At 43.1% G+C, this 16,855-nt stretch overlaps 1 protein-coding gene across 4 annotated transcripts; it reads left to right on the top strand.

The window, feature by feature from the left end:
• Positions 1-40: 40 nt before the first annotated feature.
• fbrs (fibrosin) lies at positions 41-16,452 on the top strand. 4 transcript variants are annotated; one of them, XM_074662986.1, is made up of 18 exons: positions 41-1,838; positions 4,572-4,748; positions 5,047-5,073; positions 5,213-5,242; positions 5,482-5,530; positions 5,678-6,017; positions 6,101-6,336; positions 6,816-7,057; positions 7,182-7,226; positions 7,374-7,472; positions 8,108-8,176; positions 8,376-8,414; positions 8,868-8,939; positions 9,066-9,219; positions 9,599-9,679; positions 9,920-10,003; positions 12,739-12,955; positions 13,506-16,452. In XM_074662986.1, the coding sequence occupies exons 1-18, from the start codon at positions 1,536-1,538 to the stop codon at positions 15,091-15,093; spliced, it is 3,852 nt and encodes a 1,283-aa protein (XP_074519087.1). In that variant the 5' UTR covers positions 41-1,535; the 3' UTR covers positions 15,094-16,452. The 4 variants fall into 4 exon arrangements, with proteins under 4 accessions (XP_074519087.1, XP_074519086.1, XP_074519089.1 ...); XM_074662985.1 differs by having other exon boundaries at positions 8,093-8,176; XM_074662988.1 differs by lacking the exon at positions 8,376-8,414.
• The last annotated feature ends 403 nt before the right edge of the window (positions 16,453-16,855 follow it).

Below are 16,855 nucleotides of genomic sequence, written 5' to 3'. Positions count from 1 at the left end.
CAGAATATTTCCACAGGGTGGCAGTATTCACAAACAAAGCTGCCAAACAACCAGTTCTGTGACTGAGGAAGAAGAGAGGCGCACACAATGCACTGCTCGGCTGAAGGGTTGTGTCTGTCTCCCTGATTTTCACCATAAATTTCCAATTCAGTGGAAACTTGTGAAGAAGCAGTAGCGGGGCCGTCTTGTTTCTCTCTTCCCTGATTTACACCCTGGATTTCGCGAGAAAAGAGAATCGTTGACTGGAAACACCGGAGAGGGGTCCAACTAATCCTAAACACTGGATTACTCAGTGAAGGCTGCATGAAGGAGCTGCCCGGCCCGACGGGGGCTCGGCCGACACCCTCGTTTATGGAAATCGACCCCGAGGCTTTTTTAATTTGGGCCTTAAATATTTTCTTCACGATGGAGGAGGAACGAAAGGAGAGTTTTTTGTAGAGACGACCGATATAACAATTTAAGTGGCGTTTGGTTGTTCAAACCTTCCATATTCTTCCTGCTTCGTACTAAAATTGAAAGGTCTTGCCTGGCTAACAGCTGGATCGGCTAACGGGGACTAGCCGGAGTGCTAACGTTACGTCTTTCTTTTGATGTAAAGCGAATATCAGTCGGCCATCAACATTACAGCCGACAAAGACTGTAGGACAAATAGGAAAAAATATTTCTGGATCTGTTAAGTTGTAGTCTTCCCGTATGTCTTTACAAAAGCATTTCTGCGACTTAAGTTTTGAGGAAGCTGAATATATTGTACTGTATTGAGTTAGCTTTGTGAATGCTAACTAAAAGCTAATTGGCTACATTGACCTATCGTTCGTTAGCATTAGCATTGACTACTTTTACTACACAAGACAGGTCATTTGACTCATCCGATTAGGAGTAATTTTGAGTTTTGACACCTTAAGTTAGAGAATAACGCGTTATAATGCCACAGTACGGTGTTATAATGTATGATATGTAGACAGCATACGGCCCTGCTAATAAGCTAACCGTATAATTTTGCTAACAGGCAAATAAATTTGTCACCGTGTGCAGAAATTGACGAAATCCTTGATGTTAGAGTTGTATTGAGCAATGCCAGCACAAGCTTGGTTCTCGTTTTGAGATAAATCCAAAGGAGATTTGTCCTGCTTTGTCTACAGCATAAATCGCCTTGTCGTTTTTTGTTTACATGCGTATAACTTATGTGGGTTGAATTTCTTGCTGGCTAGCTCACGTTAGCCGTCTACAAGAGCAATCTGCTATGTCCTGACATTAGTAAGGGTCGTGGATGTTTAAGATTCCTATGTTGATCTAGGTTTTCGTTCAGATTGATTGAAATGACTCTCAAATTTCGCCGAAAGAAAGGCGCTGATGCCAATAGACTGTTGTCAAAGGACGGTAAATAATAGCCACTGGTTCCATTAACGCCATTTTAACTGGGAGGGCCTGCCTGTGTGCTGGTGTTTTATTTGCGGTTCGGTGCCTCTCACCGGACCGGGACTTGAACAAAGTGCCTTTGGCCTCACTGGAGTTACTAAAGGAGGTGTCGTTTGAACATGGAGGGCCCGAGCCGGAGCACTGGATTCAGGCAGAGCCGACGGTCCCGTTCACAGCGTGACAGGGAGCGGCGGAGAAGGAGAGTGGACCTGGCGGTGGAGAGGGCCACATCCCTGTCCTCAGGCTCCGATCGAGAGGCTTGTGGGACAAACAATGTACTGGGTCCTGGTGGAAGGGAAAGCCGCCCCGGCTTTGGGAGACATAGGCCTCCACGGAGGAGGAAGAGAGAGTCTGTCTCCTGCGAGGAAGAGATCATCGATGGCTTCTCTATCGCGAGTTTCATTAGCTTGGAGGCTCTGGAGGTAAATGTCTTTATTTTCACACCCAAACATCAGCTGTCATCCATCAAACTAATAACACTGAGACATCTTTATTTACAATATGATAATTAGACAATAGTTAGGTGGATGACAAAATCAACAAACTATGCAAAGCAAGCACTTACTGGGGTTGGAATGATTAGTTAAGTCACAATACACTCTATCTAAAACCTATAAAACAATATTATAATGATACAGGAAGCCATTGTCACAATAATTGATACTGGTTTCATGACAATTACACACCACAATAGTCTATTAACTAAAACATATTAAATGTCCTTAAAAGAAATAGTGCAGGATGACTGTGGAGTCATGAGGTAGTTTAGAGAAGCATATTATTTCAAAGAAAATATCTTTATGAGGCACTTGAGATACAATAAGAATTTAGTAGGTAATCATGTCCATATTTTGTCACGCCCATTCAGACAACTTTACCAGCTACCAAAATCAAATAAAACTTTGTGTCTAATGCCAAAAAATTTCAGATGACACCAATATTTCAAGAACAGAAAAGTGCACATTTCTTAAGTAGATATTAGGTTAAGAAAAATTAAGTCTAAAACAAACAAACAAACAAAAAACACTTGCAAGGGGGAATCAGTCAATGTGTAATGTAAGCCAGAGAAAACATACAGCAAAGCAGCAGTTTCTGAGTTTTACAGTTGAGTCTTCTACAGCAATGCCAAAAATGTCCTCCACATCTTCAGAAAATGTCTGTTTGAATTCCTTTCTCCAAATCTGTTCCAACTTAGCGCGAGAGCGCACGTCTAGCGAGCCATCGCCTGAAACAAGAGGATACTGTGATTTCCAGTCTATTAATTCATTTCTGACTTTTTAATATTGCTCTCCTTCCTCTTTCCATCTAAAGGTATAAAAAAGCTTCATATTGAACTCCTCAACCCTGACACCATTCTTTGCTTGGAGGAGGAGAAATCCTCTCAGGCAAAACCCCAAACCCAAAGGCATCCCTCTGATGGGTTCTGGAGAGGCCTTAATTATTGATGTTCTAATTCTGTGAGGTGTTGATGAGCTGCCAGATGGCTTTTCAGACAAAGAGAGACAAAAAATCAGCTACAAAGTTTAGTTTAACATCTTTAGATCTTGATGTTAAAGTAATGATTTTTTCTTTTACCATCAATGCAAGGCTGGAAACTAGTTAGTCAGGGTGAAGTTGTTTTAAAATGATATGCACATGATTTCTAGAATGGACATAATAAGCAATCAGAGAGTGAACTGTTTTAATGACATGCTGTCAGAGTGAATTTGGTGGCGTTTCTGTGAGTGCTTGGTTAGAACAGGAAACCTAATCATTTCTCAGCAAGATTCCTTGTAAGTCTGGTGATTTAATAACAAACATATCCTCTATTCCCTTGGGTAAACTGAATTCACAGTACAACAAAGCACTAAAGGCAGGCTTGATGACTGGATACAAACCCAAAATAAGACAAAAACAGCCTAAGAAGCTGATTATTACAGTGGTTAACACTGGAAACGGATCATTTCAACAGAGATGGCCTGCAGTTATCCTGTAAAGAAACACTGAATACACAAAATTGCTGTTCAACCAGTTGTACAGACAAATAGTGTTGACCCTCATGTGAGGTTACCTACACTTCAGACCAGAATGTCTCCACTGCCACTGCACATCTGTACAACACAAGATACCTCTCTTTAGTGGTGTATGCACACAAGAAAATAACATCATTAGTCAGCACATGAAAGCATAGTTAATAATAAACTTACTTGATGTCATCTAAAAAGATAGTGAAGCTGAGTTTAGCTCTTAGAAAACAGCTCTTGATTGACAGGATGGCTCAGCTTCACAGAGGAAGCTGAGTTTAATGAGTCTTTATTCCAAATGTTGGAACATAATCAAGCTGCTATTTTTCTCTAATAAACAAAAGAAACTTCAAGAGTCTCAAGAATCAGAAAAAATAAGGGCTGCAACTATCAACTCTTTGTACTGCAGAGTAATCTGTCAGTAGTTTCCTCAGAGTTGTCAGGTTTTTGTCAGAGAGCGTAAAAGCTCAAAGATTTCCAGTAAACTGTCAGTTTTTGAGGGGCATAATTCAGAGAAATCCATCCTCGTTTCTTCTGAAATGACTCTACATGATAGATCACTTCATCAAATTAATTGGTGATGAATTACACCTGATGGGCTTATAATAGAGGGTTTGAAACAAAAACCTGCTTATCTAACAGTGCAACTGCAGTAAAGAGATTACACATCATTTCATTTGAAAGCATTTCTCTGCCAACTGGAATTAAAAATATGAAGATAATAAGAGGTATCTGTGTGCAGCTGTGGCACCACAACATTTTCAGAACGGTGCTTTTGATTGAGCTCGATTTATCTGAATGAGAAGCAGGGCAGGGCCATTAATTAAATTTAATTTGCCATTTTGGCCTCCGATGATCATGTAAACAAGATAACAGAGACTTTCAAGATCACTGGGCTCAACATATTTAATACAACTATGAAATATTTCTCTTTGCAGTTGAGGCTTCCTTCTAACAGTTGTTTGTCCAGTTCTTGCTCCTGCTTTGCATCTTGTCATTTTGCTGTTTCTATTTTTGCAATCATTCAGAGTAGAAGCAGCAGAATGAGTCCTGTCAGGACATTAATCAGTACATAGCTGCCCTGTGGTCTTCACCCTGACACATTCATGCTTATTGGTGGATGTGTAACCACAGATTTTCTCTCTTTATCAGATGGATTGCTCTCTCAAGCCCAGTCAGCGCACTGATATGCCGGGGAGAAGAAACAAGGGGAAGAGAGGGCCGGAGGAGAACGGTGGAGGACCGCTGTCGGAGCCGGAGGAAGGAGCCCCACACAGCCACTCCAGCAGCTGCAGGAACAAGAACAGGAATAAAAGGCGGAGGATAGAGGTAAACGTAGGACTGTGCTGAGCCTTTACGTTGAGGTGGGGTCATCTTGTCATGAGAAGCATTCAGCAAACTCTTGATCAAATAGAAGTGTTTACATTTCAGTAGTGCTGCTCACCTCTGCATCCTGCCATCAACAGTGACCTGGTTAAACAGGTTCAAGCACAAACCACGTTAGGGGTCTTTATCCTCACTGAGCAGTGTGAAGTTCATCTGAACAATCAGGAATAGATTCTTTTCATAGTCTATTTCTTCTGATATAACTTCATTTGGAGCTAATTTGTGCATCTTTCGTTTCTAGGGACATCCTTTGGAGACCGGCTACATTGTAAGTTTCTCATATTGAAGTGAAAATGATGATGTTATGTCCTGCAACACCGTGCAACACTTCTGCAAACCCTTTAAACCAGTGTATTGACTGAAATACTGATGGATGGAAATCTGAATGTGCTATTTTCTTCTTTCAGTGTGACACAGAGAGTGACACAGGCGACAAGGTATGTGCTTCTGAATACATGTTTTCATCCTGCAATTAATGTGCAACATGGTTTCCAACCCTGGTCATAGATGTTAAGGAGCTTTGTTGATCTTTGTTGTTAAAGAACATCCGTCGTTCTCAGATTTTGAGGTCCTTTTTTGGACTGTCACACATGATGCAATCTGGATGTGCTGTAAGAAATTTCTCGCTTTAGAAGAGTAAAGATTAAATCAGATCTTTGTTTTCCTTCTCATCTAGGCCTCAGACAATGACATGGACCCAGTGTTCACTGTTAGTACAAGAAAAGGTAAGAAGAGCTGTTGTATCTCTGAGCCCTCACATGCTTTTATTTTGATGAACATTAAAGTGTTTAATTTCCTGAAACATCTGTAAGATGGATTATTTAAGGGTTAATTCAGCCCACGCAAACACTGACTATGGTTCTCCTCCTCAGTCGTGGAGTCTGCTCCATCAAACATGGGCACATCCATGGGCAAAAGCTGCCCGCCTCTGCAGCCCCGCTGCGGCAGCGTCTCGCGGTTGATGGTGACCCCGAGAGTATCTGGCCTGGAGCGAAGTCAGGAGAAAAACCTCGAGCCACATTTCCCAGAGCCTCTTTCTACCTCTTCTGCCCCCTTCTGTATGCCTTCCCACTCCCCCGTCACAACCTCAGGCACTGTCTCCCGGCCCGGCCCGTTCAACGGCAACAGCAGCCGCCACAACGGCAGCCCCCCACTCTCCAAACCCAAGCCCTTCCTCACGTTGCCTGTACGGTCTCACATCTTCAACAACAGGTTAGTTCACTGTAACTCCCGCTGATTTGACTTTGTTTACACAAATACCCATGATATCTCACCTACAGCGTCTTTCCTTTCAGGAGCAGCACCCCAGTCAAACCTTCTTCATCTGCTTCATCTATTGCGTCTTCCTCATCCTCCATGCGCCCCCCAACTCCCTCCACCAGTGTGTCGCTGCCCTACATCAGGGGCTCAGGATCCTCAGGGCCCCTCAGACCCCCATCCAGAGCCAGCTCTGGGGCCTTGTTCACATCATCACCTGGCTTGCCTCCTCCTCCTCCTCTGATGCAGAATCCTTCACACCCCTCAGCAGCAGGTACAGTTGACAGAAATGCGTCGTTTCTTTCCTGTTTCACAAACACGGTGACTAATGGTGCTAAAAAAAATTCAGCCAGACTTCCTCTGGTTGGTGTCTCTGTCTGGGGTGTTGAGGAAGTTGTATATTGATGAACTTTGGTCTGATCGTATAAGCTGTGCAGCAGAGGGTGTATATTTTATGGTATTATATGTTCAGTCTGGATCAGGAGCGCCATAACAAATGTTTTAATCTTATTCCTCTCAAATTGATTGTCCCAATAACATCTCTGCAATATAATAATCTCACACAAGACTGTAGGAGAGAGGGTGTTGTTTTCTGTTGTCTGACCTTCAATTTCCCCTTGAATGCCTGAAGTTTATTGTGATGTCAAAATTATCCTTTCAAAATCTTTTTTTTTTATTCTACTTTGGAACTTTCTACATAGAAAAAAGAGATAATGCGACAAAATTTTAACTTCCACCTCTTGATTTCACAAGAACGCGAGGGCCGGCGCAGCGTCCCTGGACCCGAGAACACTTCAGCTGCTGGCCGCTCCACCCCCGGTGGTCCATCAGCGTCCAGCTCCTCAGCGGGTTCCTCGGGCCGGACGTCGCAGAACCAGTCAAGCATCCCGCCGCTGGCCTTCCAGTTCCATCAGCACAACCACCAGCACCAACACACGCACACACACCAACACTTCACGCCCTTCCTGCACCCCACAGCCACCGCACCGCCTCTGGTGAGATTCTCCCCGCTGCTTTTGCTGAACATCTGTGTCGTTCTTGAAATTCCTGTGTGGTTGGAATGCAGACTGTATCCAGTTTATTGTGATGTTTAACCCACACGCTGCTTTTGTCTTTTAGTTTGATAAGTATCCAGGCAAAATGGACGGGCTGTATCGACACCCTGTGAGTGCTCTCTGTTATCTCACAGATTGATAACAACACGTCAGCTGTGTTTTAGACCCTGAAACAGTTGAATCTATTGAATTAATGTGAATAAGACAGTTAGTTTCTGCTGTGTCCACTAAGATAACAAGGTGTGTGTCTTTGCAGTTCTTCCCACAGTACCCTCCGCCCTCAGTGCCGAGTATTCAGCCTGTGATTCCTCCCACTGGGCCTTTCAGCTCCTTGCAAGGAGCATTTCAGCCAAAGGTGAGAAACTCTCTCCTTACACGCTTGTATTAATTACTCCTGGGTGTCCACTGGACCTCAGGAAGGCTTCTCACATTACATGGAGTAATGTCTGCTGCATTTTATCACCTACACTGGGTACCACTGCTGTTTGTTATCAATGTTTGTCTGGTATTAATTTCTGCAAATCACAAATGACTGATACTCATTCTGCAAATCTGAACTTTTTAAATAGTTGCGTGGGAAAAGAAGATCTCAAAACTTTTCTGGAGTCTCTTTTGGGCTTTTACGTGTTTTTCTAGAGTGGACAGAATAAAGAGTAGAGTAAAAACAGGAATGACATGTGATGGTAGACTGATGTAAGAGTTGTTTACGTGTCTCTTTGACCCTGTGGTGGAAGTAGCTTAGGATGTTACAAAATCTCAAACCAGATTTCACACAAGCCTTTTTTTCACATCGACATCCAAGCTGTCACAGTCACCCAAGCCCCACAGCAGGTTAATAATGTCATCCCTTTGAGTGATTTCACATTGCAGAGTCAGTGATAATGACAAACCAGCAGAACAGTGTCAGATAAGTGTGTTTTTTAGACCTGCTGTCCAGTAGATTGTGTCTGATGTCTTGTGCTGTGTGTGTGACAGCCTCTTGTCCCTCAGGGAACGGGTCCCGATATATCCGCACGACTTGGGGTTGTGCCTCACCACCTGCAGCCCAAAGACCCCAGGGTGAGTTCATCACGCTTACTCAGAACATACGTTTGCATCATTACTGGTTGGATGGTGTCCTTCTGTCTGTGTAGAGCAGTTGAAGGTTAGGAAGTGCTGCGACATGGGCCTAGTCAGTGCAGTAAAGAGCGAAAACTATTCCTGACACAGAGTGAGACATGTTGATTAAAAGTGGTTTCACACTTCTGTTCTCTCGTAGCTTACTGATCCATTTGGGACATCGTTGAAAGTCAGTAATGTAAGCAACAACAGTTGTTTTTGAATCCTTTGGCTCCTTAAAACCTTCAGCCTCTTTTTTACTTTCTCACTGCTTCAATCACTCTCTGCACTAATCTCACTAGTGACCCTGACTGCTACTGGTCTACTCTCTGCCCTTGCACACCCAGTTAGATATTTCAGACCAAGAAATCACCCCAACATAATTTACAAAATGTCTTTGCAATCCTCCTCCTGCTCTTTTTCTTTTTATCCCTGCTTGTGCAACTTTCACATTTTTCCTTAAAGCCAAATTTACACCAAGCCCGAGCAGGTAACTGTATTCCCAGCTGGAAACTGAAATCTTGTTTTGAAGGCTGGACCAGATCTTTCTGTACAATGAGAAGAGCATCTGACTCTGTGTGCAAAGGCTTTAAAGTTTCACATGAAAGATTCATGGAATAACTTAGTAAACCTCTGTGATCTTTCTCTGCAGAAACCAGGAAAGTGGTGCGCTATGCATGTGTATCTGGCCTGGATGATTCTAAGCCATCAGAAAAAAGTGAAGGTACGTATCTCAAACCAGATAATGTATTTTTATTTTACTTAATTAAATACAAACATTATTTATAATCAGGAGTCACAGAGTTTGTTTCCTGAATGTGTCATAAATTGTTTTTCTTATGTCTTCCAGCTGATGCAGGCTGATCCTCACAAGTTGGACTTCCGCAGTGACCTGCTGTCCCGTTTTCCTGGACCTGGAGGTCTCGGTCCCTTGGGGCCCATCGGAGGAGCCATGCCTCCCACTCATGATCTGACCAGACCGCCCAGTCTGTTCTCAGCTACAGGTGCGTTTATCTCTGATAACACAGAATGAAAAATTTCTGATTTACCCACTTTTAAATGTCAGGATGAGGAAGTCAGTAGCTTTATGATTGATGAAGAAAAGATATTCTCTTAAATTTACTGGAAAAAAACTTCCAGACCACTTGTATTTTTTTTGTATGGACTAAATTGGCGTTACAGACACTTGCTTTGACATCACAGGAACTTTAACTTTATGATACATAACACCGCCTGCTTTTTGACCTGTCCTCTCCTCACATCCCGAAGGTTTGACAGACTTTCTATCTTGGGTTACAAGATGAAGCGTGTCGGTAGCTTCGTGCATTTGATTTGATAACTTGTGACATTTTTATTTATTTAACTACTACTCCTCTCCCTCAGGGCCAGTCAATCCGTCCTCGGCTCCCTTCATCTCTCCATCAACGCCTCATTCCTCCTTCCTCGCACCAACTGCACACTTGGGTAAGAGCTGCTTGAAGGCACATCTGCACGCCACTCATGTACTGCAACCAGCGTGTCACTTAAATCCAGATTATACTTTGACCTCCAGCATTTATAAATTGATTCTTGTAGGTACAGTTTCTACAGTTGTTATGTTTTCACATCAGACAGTAAACGTTTAAAAGATTCAGCCTAACTTTTAACTGTATAGAGCTGTAGCTTCATAAACTTGTCTAACTCTTTCCGTTGTTTCTGTTTTAGATCCATATGGCCGATCCCCACCCTTTACCCCACTTGGAGCTCTTGGTTCTGGTGCCTTTGGAGGACTTGGCAGCCCAACACTTGGTCAGTCTCACTATATATCTGATCTTGATCGCTAAAATCAAATAAATTATTTTTTGAGTGACAGATGATGACCATTTAAGAATGAAAGAATCTGAACGCCTCGGTTTCCATAAAAGTGAATTGTAATCCTTTAGGCTCGGTATAATTAACTTATCCATGAGTTTCTATCTTATTGGATGCAGAAATAATTCTCAGTGGTTAAGGAGGCAAGGTTCAAAGGCAGGTAGTTTGACTCATTTTTGTTGGTCACCAAATATATGAGTCCTTGCTGAAATTAAGCGGGGTAGTCTGCCAGTACACTAAGGCAGGGATCTCCAACTCCTACCCTGGACGCCCGAGAGGCTGCAGGTTTTCTTTCCAACCAAAAGCTCCACCAGCCGATTTCACTGATTACCTCACCTTCAAGCAGAGAGCAGGGACTAATCAGTGAAATCAGCTGCTGGAGTTTTTGGTTGGAAAATCTGCAGCCTTTCGGCCCTCCGAGCTAGGAGTTGGAGATCCCTGCTGTAAAGTGTGTATGGATAAAATAATGTTAGTAAATAACAAACACAAAGCCACATTCAGATTCTTTGGTGTCCTGCTGTGTCACATCATTGACCTCAGTCAAATGAAGAAGAAGCTGTTAATTTTCTTAAGCAGAGCTAAAAATATCATCATCCTTCCACTCCATGAACTGATATCTACACAAAACCTCCACCATCTCGCCAACTTCTAACCTTTACCTCCTTATCTCTGAGCTTTGTAAAAGGTAGAGGGGTGAAAAAATATTAATATGGCAATATATCACAATACTTTGACCTGTGATAATATATAGATATTTTAACTCTTATAATGATATTTTTGTTAAAATAAAAATTCATATTTTAGGTGAGTTGGAAAAACATTATGTCTTCCGCACCTCCACTGCAGTAGATGGTGCTAAAGAGCCACTCTGCTGTATGTTGCCCATAAACTGTAGAATAAATAATAATCAAAATATGCTTTCGCTCTATTCTCGGGTCACTTAATTCAAAACTAATTTAAGTTTAATTTTTAAAGTGTAGTAGACTGATAAAATAATAATCAGTCATGTTTTGCGCAATATTGGATTTTTTATGAGTAACATTGGTTACATCAAGTGACGTTTATCAGTTTCACCAACTGACTTCTTTCAACCAATAATTTTTTTGCAACACAAGTTTAATGTCACAGTAGTTTAAGTGATAAACTTTACAGGCTTTATGTTTTTAAATTAAGTCTAATAGAAAAATGATAGAAAATTTGTTTTCAATCAAATAGTTAACTGTGTAGATTATCACAATATATCACAATATTGTGATATCATCATATCGTGATGTGCAAATATAGACGATAGACTTCCAGTCGTCCCTGACGTTCTCTAAATCTGCTGCTCTGTTGTTGTATATACACTCCAAAACTCACCACAAACTTTCAGTTCATCCTTAGTGTGTGTAAAGTAGAGATGTCATAATTTCCCATGCGTGGTGGGTTTTGGCAGCACCACAGGGAGGAAATGGAGAAAGCCAACATCAAGCGAAGTGATAAACTTTCATTCCTGGTATTGTGAGTTCTAAGTATGTTTTTGGCTGACTAACTTCCTGTCATGCCATTATCAACCAGTAATTCCCCGTGAGTAAGAGTAAGATAAAATAGATACTGCACTGAGAGCATTTTAATGACAGTGCAGTGTTCAAGGTTTTAAGAAGGCGTTTTTAACACTCAAATCCTCTCGAAATAAATCGTCATTTGAGTCTTCTCAGAATGGAAGTCAGTCCACCTCAACGGGAGTTTTTAAGGAACCAAGATCGACTTCTGATAAGAACTTAGTCCTAAAAACCTTTCTGAGCTTTGAAATAGCCTCTTATGCTTCTTTCTTCCTGCTTTTACTACTAACAGGTCCAGGCCTGGGTATTGATTGAGTTTATTTTCTTAAAACACTCAGCTGAGAGTAAAATGTTTTCAGATGTAAAACACTTTCAGCACAAAGCCCTGCAAGGAGATATTCACTCGGATAATAACAGTGGAAGAATACCCAGTTATCTTATCACAGAGCTTTATTATCAGAATAATTAGGGAGTGATTCAGCTGAATACCTGACTGTATCAGATGTTCACACATGAGTTAGTCGGTTTGTCAAATACACGACTCAATTTCTTCCAGTTGTGAACAGAATCAGCATGCCTAAACTTGATATCACTCCTTGCTTCTTACTTCTGCTCCAGTTCAGCTGCCATTCTCAGACTTAATGTTATTGACTGTTTGGGTTTGGTTTTGTTATTGGCACACAAGTACAGACCATAATTTAAAGCAGCAATATGCGGCGATGTGAGAGTGGAAGCAGTCCAAGTAAATTACTAACATGAAAGTCAGGGTTTAATATTTCTGTCTAATGAGAAACAGAGATGTTTGTTGTTTTTTTGTGAGGTTGTCTGGTAGTTGAGTGGTGTTGAAATTAAGATGTGCTCAGATTTATTGTTTATTAAAATGTTGTACCACATCAGTTACAGAGTCGCAGAAGGATTAAGCAAGGACACATTTGTTTGGATCAAAATTGCTTTAGTGTACATTATGTAACTGAATTTGTACAATTAAAGAGTATAAGTTAAATGTTTTGTAATTAAAAGTTTTAATTTCTCTGTATGTAGAAGTCAGAGGAACCAGACTGTATCTAGCCCACGTAACAACAAATAGCTTTTACTGTTTTCTAAAAAGCATTTCCTTTCTCCTCTCCCCAGCGAGCTCTGTGTTTGGCCCTAAAGATTCATCCGCCAGTGTCGTCGGAGGCCTGCCCACCCCCAACCATCACGACCCATGGAACCGCCTACACGGTGGCCCGTCCAGCTTCCCCGCTGGTCCCAGCTGGGCTAAAGGCCCGGACAAGAAGGATGAGAGAGATCAAAGGAAGGACGGAGAGAGGAGAGATATTCCCCACATCAAGGATGAAAAGGACAGGTGTGAAATTCAGCTGAATTCTGTCAACATCAGTTTGTTTGTTACCTCTGACATTAGCTCCAAAAGATCCACAGCAAAACACATGAAATAGTTGTGAAGCTCTGTAGAGATACAGACTGATGTGTTTCTGCAAAAGCAGATGAAAAGGAGGACATTGATTGACAGCAGATACTGATGAGACACATGATATCAGGTTGCAAACTTGTGACTGTGCTCTTTAGAAATAAAACAGGATAGAGGATTTGAGTTTTAATAAAGTAAGAGAGAAAAAGCAGCAGAAATAATTGAAGCTTCAGTCGTTATTTTTCAGAAATATAAACACTTTTTAGTTGCTTAATTTAAGCCTGTACATCAACCCATCTATCATACTTGACAGGAATTTAAAGTTTCCACACATTGAGAAGTTAAATATTGTAGTTTCATGAACATCATGTTGGGGACTCTAGTTTAATCGTCTGTTATGTAACTGTGTGCGTTGTGGTATGACGTTTCCTATGAATATTTTCTCTTATGTAACACTTGTGTGCGGTGTGCTCATTGCGTTTTGCAGAGACAACATGCTGTACGGCCGACCACCTGTGAGAATGTCTCCAGTCGCCCCCTCCTTCAAGCCCCGCAGTAGCACCCCAGTCTCCCACATTAACGGTCATAGCAGCTCCCTCGGGGGGAGCAGTGGACCCATTGAGGACCTGACCCGCAGCCTAAGCAGAGACAGAGATCGGGAGCGAGACAGAGACGGGGAGAAGAGGATGCTTCCGACTGTGTCTTCCCGGGGTCTCCCTCTTGGCTCTTCATCTTTAGTAGCAGACAGGGACAGACCCCGGTCTTCCTCATCTTCTGTGCTTACCACTCCCCCACCCTCCAACCGCTCAGCGCCATCTCCCCTGGACCTTTTCCCTCGCTCTCTTGCCTCCACAGCACACAACCACCACAACGATTCATCACACTCGCAAAGAGACAGCGGCCTCCCTTCATCTTCAGCAGCTTCTGCCTCTGTCACGTCTTTGTCTCAGGCCAAGAAGTCTGACCGGACTACAACGCCTGTGTCCAAACCTCCGCTGCTCCTCCCGCCTGTTAAAGTCAAAGTGGAGGGGAAAGAGGAGCCAGAGCACATCCCCATCACCCTGCCTCCTCCACCTCCCAATCACAGTTTTGATCGCCCAAACAGCCACCCACACCACCCTACATCTGGAACGCCTTCCTCTTCCTCCCTATCATTGACTCCCACCCCTGGTGTCCAACTAATGCAAAACCCTCCTCCCCACCAGCACCTCTCCTTGCTGGACCGCTCTCGGGCTATCGAGGCGTACCTGGGGAGCACAGCAGGTGCTGCAGGGTTGGTGATGGGCCCAGGGGGAGAACGTTTCCACCACGGCCCAGGACAGGGACCATCACAGGGGCCACATAGCTTCACCTGGGATCCCTGGAGGGAGCTGGCGGCGCAGCAGCAACATCAGCATCGCAGGGAGGCCCTGGCACTTCGTACTGATCCTCACCTTGCCCTTCGGTCTGATCCACATCTGGCCCGGCTGCTCCAGCATCAGCGCCTTCTGGAGGCGGAGAGGGTGGCGGCTGTAGCAGCTGCAGCAGCAGCAGCCACCCCTCATCACCCTCCAACATCTACCTCTGCCGCCCCCTCCTCTGCTGTCCGCCAGGACTTTGGTCTAATGGCTCATCACTTTGAGCGGCCTCCTCACCTCGGACCCCCTGGAGGAGGGCTGATCGATGAGGAGCAGCGTGCCCAGATCCTGAGGGAAGACTTTGAGCGTGCACGCTACTTTGGGATGCACCCGCACCTCCCTCCTGGTTCCCACCTGACAAGCCCCTCTCATGCTGCTACTGCCGCTCACCTGGAGCAGCTCCACCCTGGCCTTCTTTCCCACTCGCTCCCTCACGGAGCTTCCCCTTCCCAGCACCACGCTGGCCTCTACGCCCGTCTAGGCCATCTGAACCCTCACCATGTGCCCAACGGCATCCTGGCAAAGACCCCTGCAGGCTTGGTGGGAGCCCTAGCGGTGGGGGCGCCACCTCCGCTCATTCCGTCCATCACCAGCCGGTCGGCCACGCCTCCCCGCAGACTCGGAGGGCCAGGTGAGCTGGCTCTGTACAGCGCCCATAAAGACGGAGAGTCCAGATAGTACAGGGACTACACTGGAGGAGATTAAGGGAAATGTCAGGATCACCGTGCTGCTCTCAACCTGCCCCCTCTGTTCCTCTTGCAGACTCATAAACCCTCCCAGTCACAAAACCCCAAAATAGGGCGTCTAAGACTGTGGAGGTGATGTTCGGGAGGGTAATGCAAGACTTGGAACATGCGCAATGGTTCTAACAGTGCAATTTAAAGGTACATGGTTTCTGTGCATCCTTGGTGTATTTTTGTTTTATACTGGCTGTTGTTTATGACAGTCTCCAGTTTCTGAAGCTGTATGAAGAGGCAGAGGACAGCTTTCTTTCATTTGTCAGGTGAATTTTGATCCATGCTCTTCAGCAAGCCTTTTCCAGGTGGATGGGAAATGACTTCCAGAGGGATGTACACTGTGAAACCAAGTCAAGGGTTCATCCTGGGATACGATAAAGCCCAATCCTGATGGGTTATTGTGGATGAGGGTGTTTAGACAGACGGTGGTAAAGTGGTGCTTTCTGTTTCTGTCTTTGTGTCTGTTTGTCATTGTGAAAGACAAGATTACTGATGAGACCATTTAAAGATTGGTAAGCATTGCACCTCAGTTTCCTGCTTTACCCAAAAATCTTAAACCCAAACTCTTCAAAGCTTCACTGATGAGATTCAACCCTTTTGGCTCGTTTTTTGTTTAAAATAATGAACGGCGATGAGAACTGTGCTAAACTGTGTGAGGTAACACAGTATTTTAGAGCTTCCTGTTACTGTTTTCCCAGTCTCCTCTTGACTATATATGTGCAGGACCAGATTATAGTAGTCTAGAGAAATTGCCTTTGTAATTATTATTCTTAACATTAATTATCTTCTATAATAATAAATATATTCACTGTTATGTTATTTGTCTTTGTTTCGGGTATCAACCAATACTCTCTCCCCAGGTAGTAATCTGTTTCACATCACACAAAAGACAAAGTAAAAGGCTTGCTTCACGGAAACTTTTCGATGCTTGTGAACATTAAGCCGTATCCATTGCGACCTCTGGCCTCTTCAAGGATCTCATCTATGACTGTTTTATGCTGAGAGAGAGAGGTTTGCCTGTGTGTCATTGGTTGTGTGTTATATCCATTTGGGACTTTGGGAGCCTTGTACATTGAACTGTCAAAGTTGTTTCATCAACAAAAATAAGTTATATACATGGAAAAGTGGGACATCTGCTGAAGAACTGAAAAATATATGTACTTGTGTCAAAGGACAACTAGACAGTGGGTATCCTGAGAGGGAAAAGACTGGGTCGATTATTTTAATATGACCATTTTATACCTTTCAAACCCCTCCCCTAGAAACCACAAAGATTAATTATTAAATGAATTGTTGTTTACTTTGTTGTGTGGGTGTTTTTTTTCTGAGTCGTTTAATACCACACCTTCTCTCTTATTCATGCATTTATTCATTCAAGATCATTCACTTCAGAAAAAAAAAAAAAGTTAAAAGGCACAGGGAAGATGAGAAATCCTCTTTGTTTAACCGCTTGGAATACTTGGAGATATTTTTGATTAATAAATGAGTTTACGACCTTTAATGTTTTTTTTTTTAAAGTGATGAATTTTAATTTCTCTCTTCACTACTATATAAAAATCACTCACATTTTTGTTTCCCTGAATAATAAGATATGTCCCATCATCTGACAATACAGATCCTAGACAAGTCAAGAAAAGGCAGGGATTACAGACGTTTTATTGCTGAAATATTATTATTTTTTATTTCCCCTGCATTAAAGTACA

The sequence above is a fragment of the Halichoeres trimaculatus genome, unplaced genomic scaffold, assembly GCF_033239565.1.
Source record: "Halichoeres trimaculatus isolate MK-OKI-2021-1 unplaced genomic scaffold, fHalTri1.1 fHalTri1_scaffold_23, whole genome shotgun sequence".
Classification (NCBI taxonomy): domain Eukaryota; kingdom Metazoa; phylum Chordata; class Actinopteri; order Labriformes; family Labridae; genus Halichoeres; species Halichoeres trimaculatus.
Note: the sequence above shows the minus strand (reverse complement) of the source record. Positions and strands in the feature narration are given on the sequence as shown.

Coding starts and splice junctions, on each gene's coding strand:
- fbrs (XM_074662985.1), top strand. CDS start 1,536: ATGGAGGGCCCGAGCCGGAGCACTGGATTCAGGCAGAGCCGACGGTCC. Junction 6,018..6,100: donor TCTCACATCTTCAACAACAG/GTTAGTTCACTG, acceptor CTTTCCTTTCAG/GAGCAGCACCCCAGTCAAAC. Junction 9,680..9,919: donor CGCACCAACTGCACACTTGG/GTAAGAGCTGCT, acceptor TTTCTGTTTTAG/ATCCATATGGCCGATCCCCA.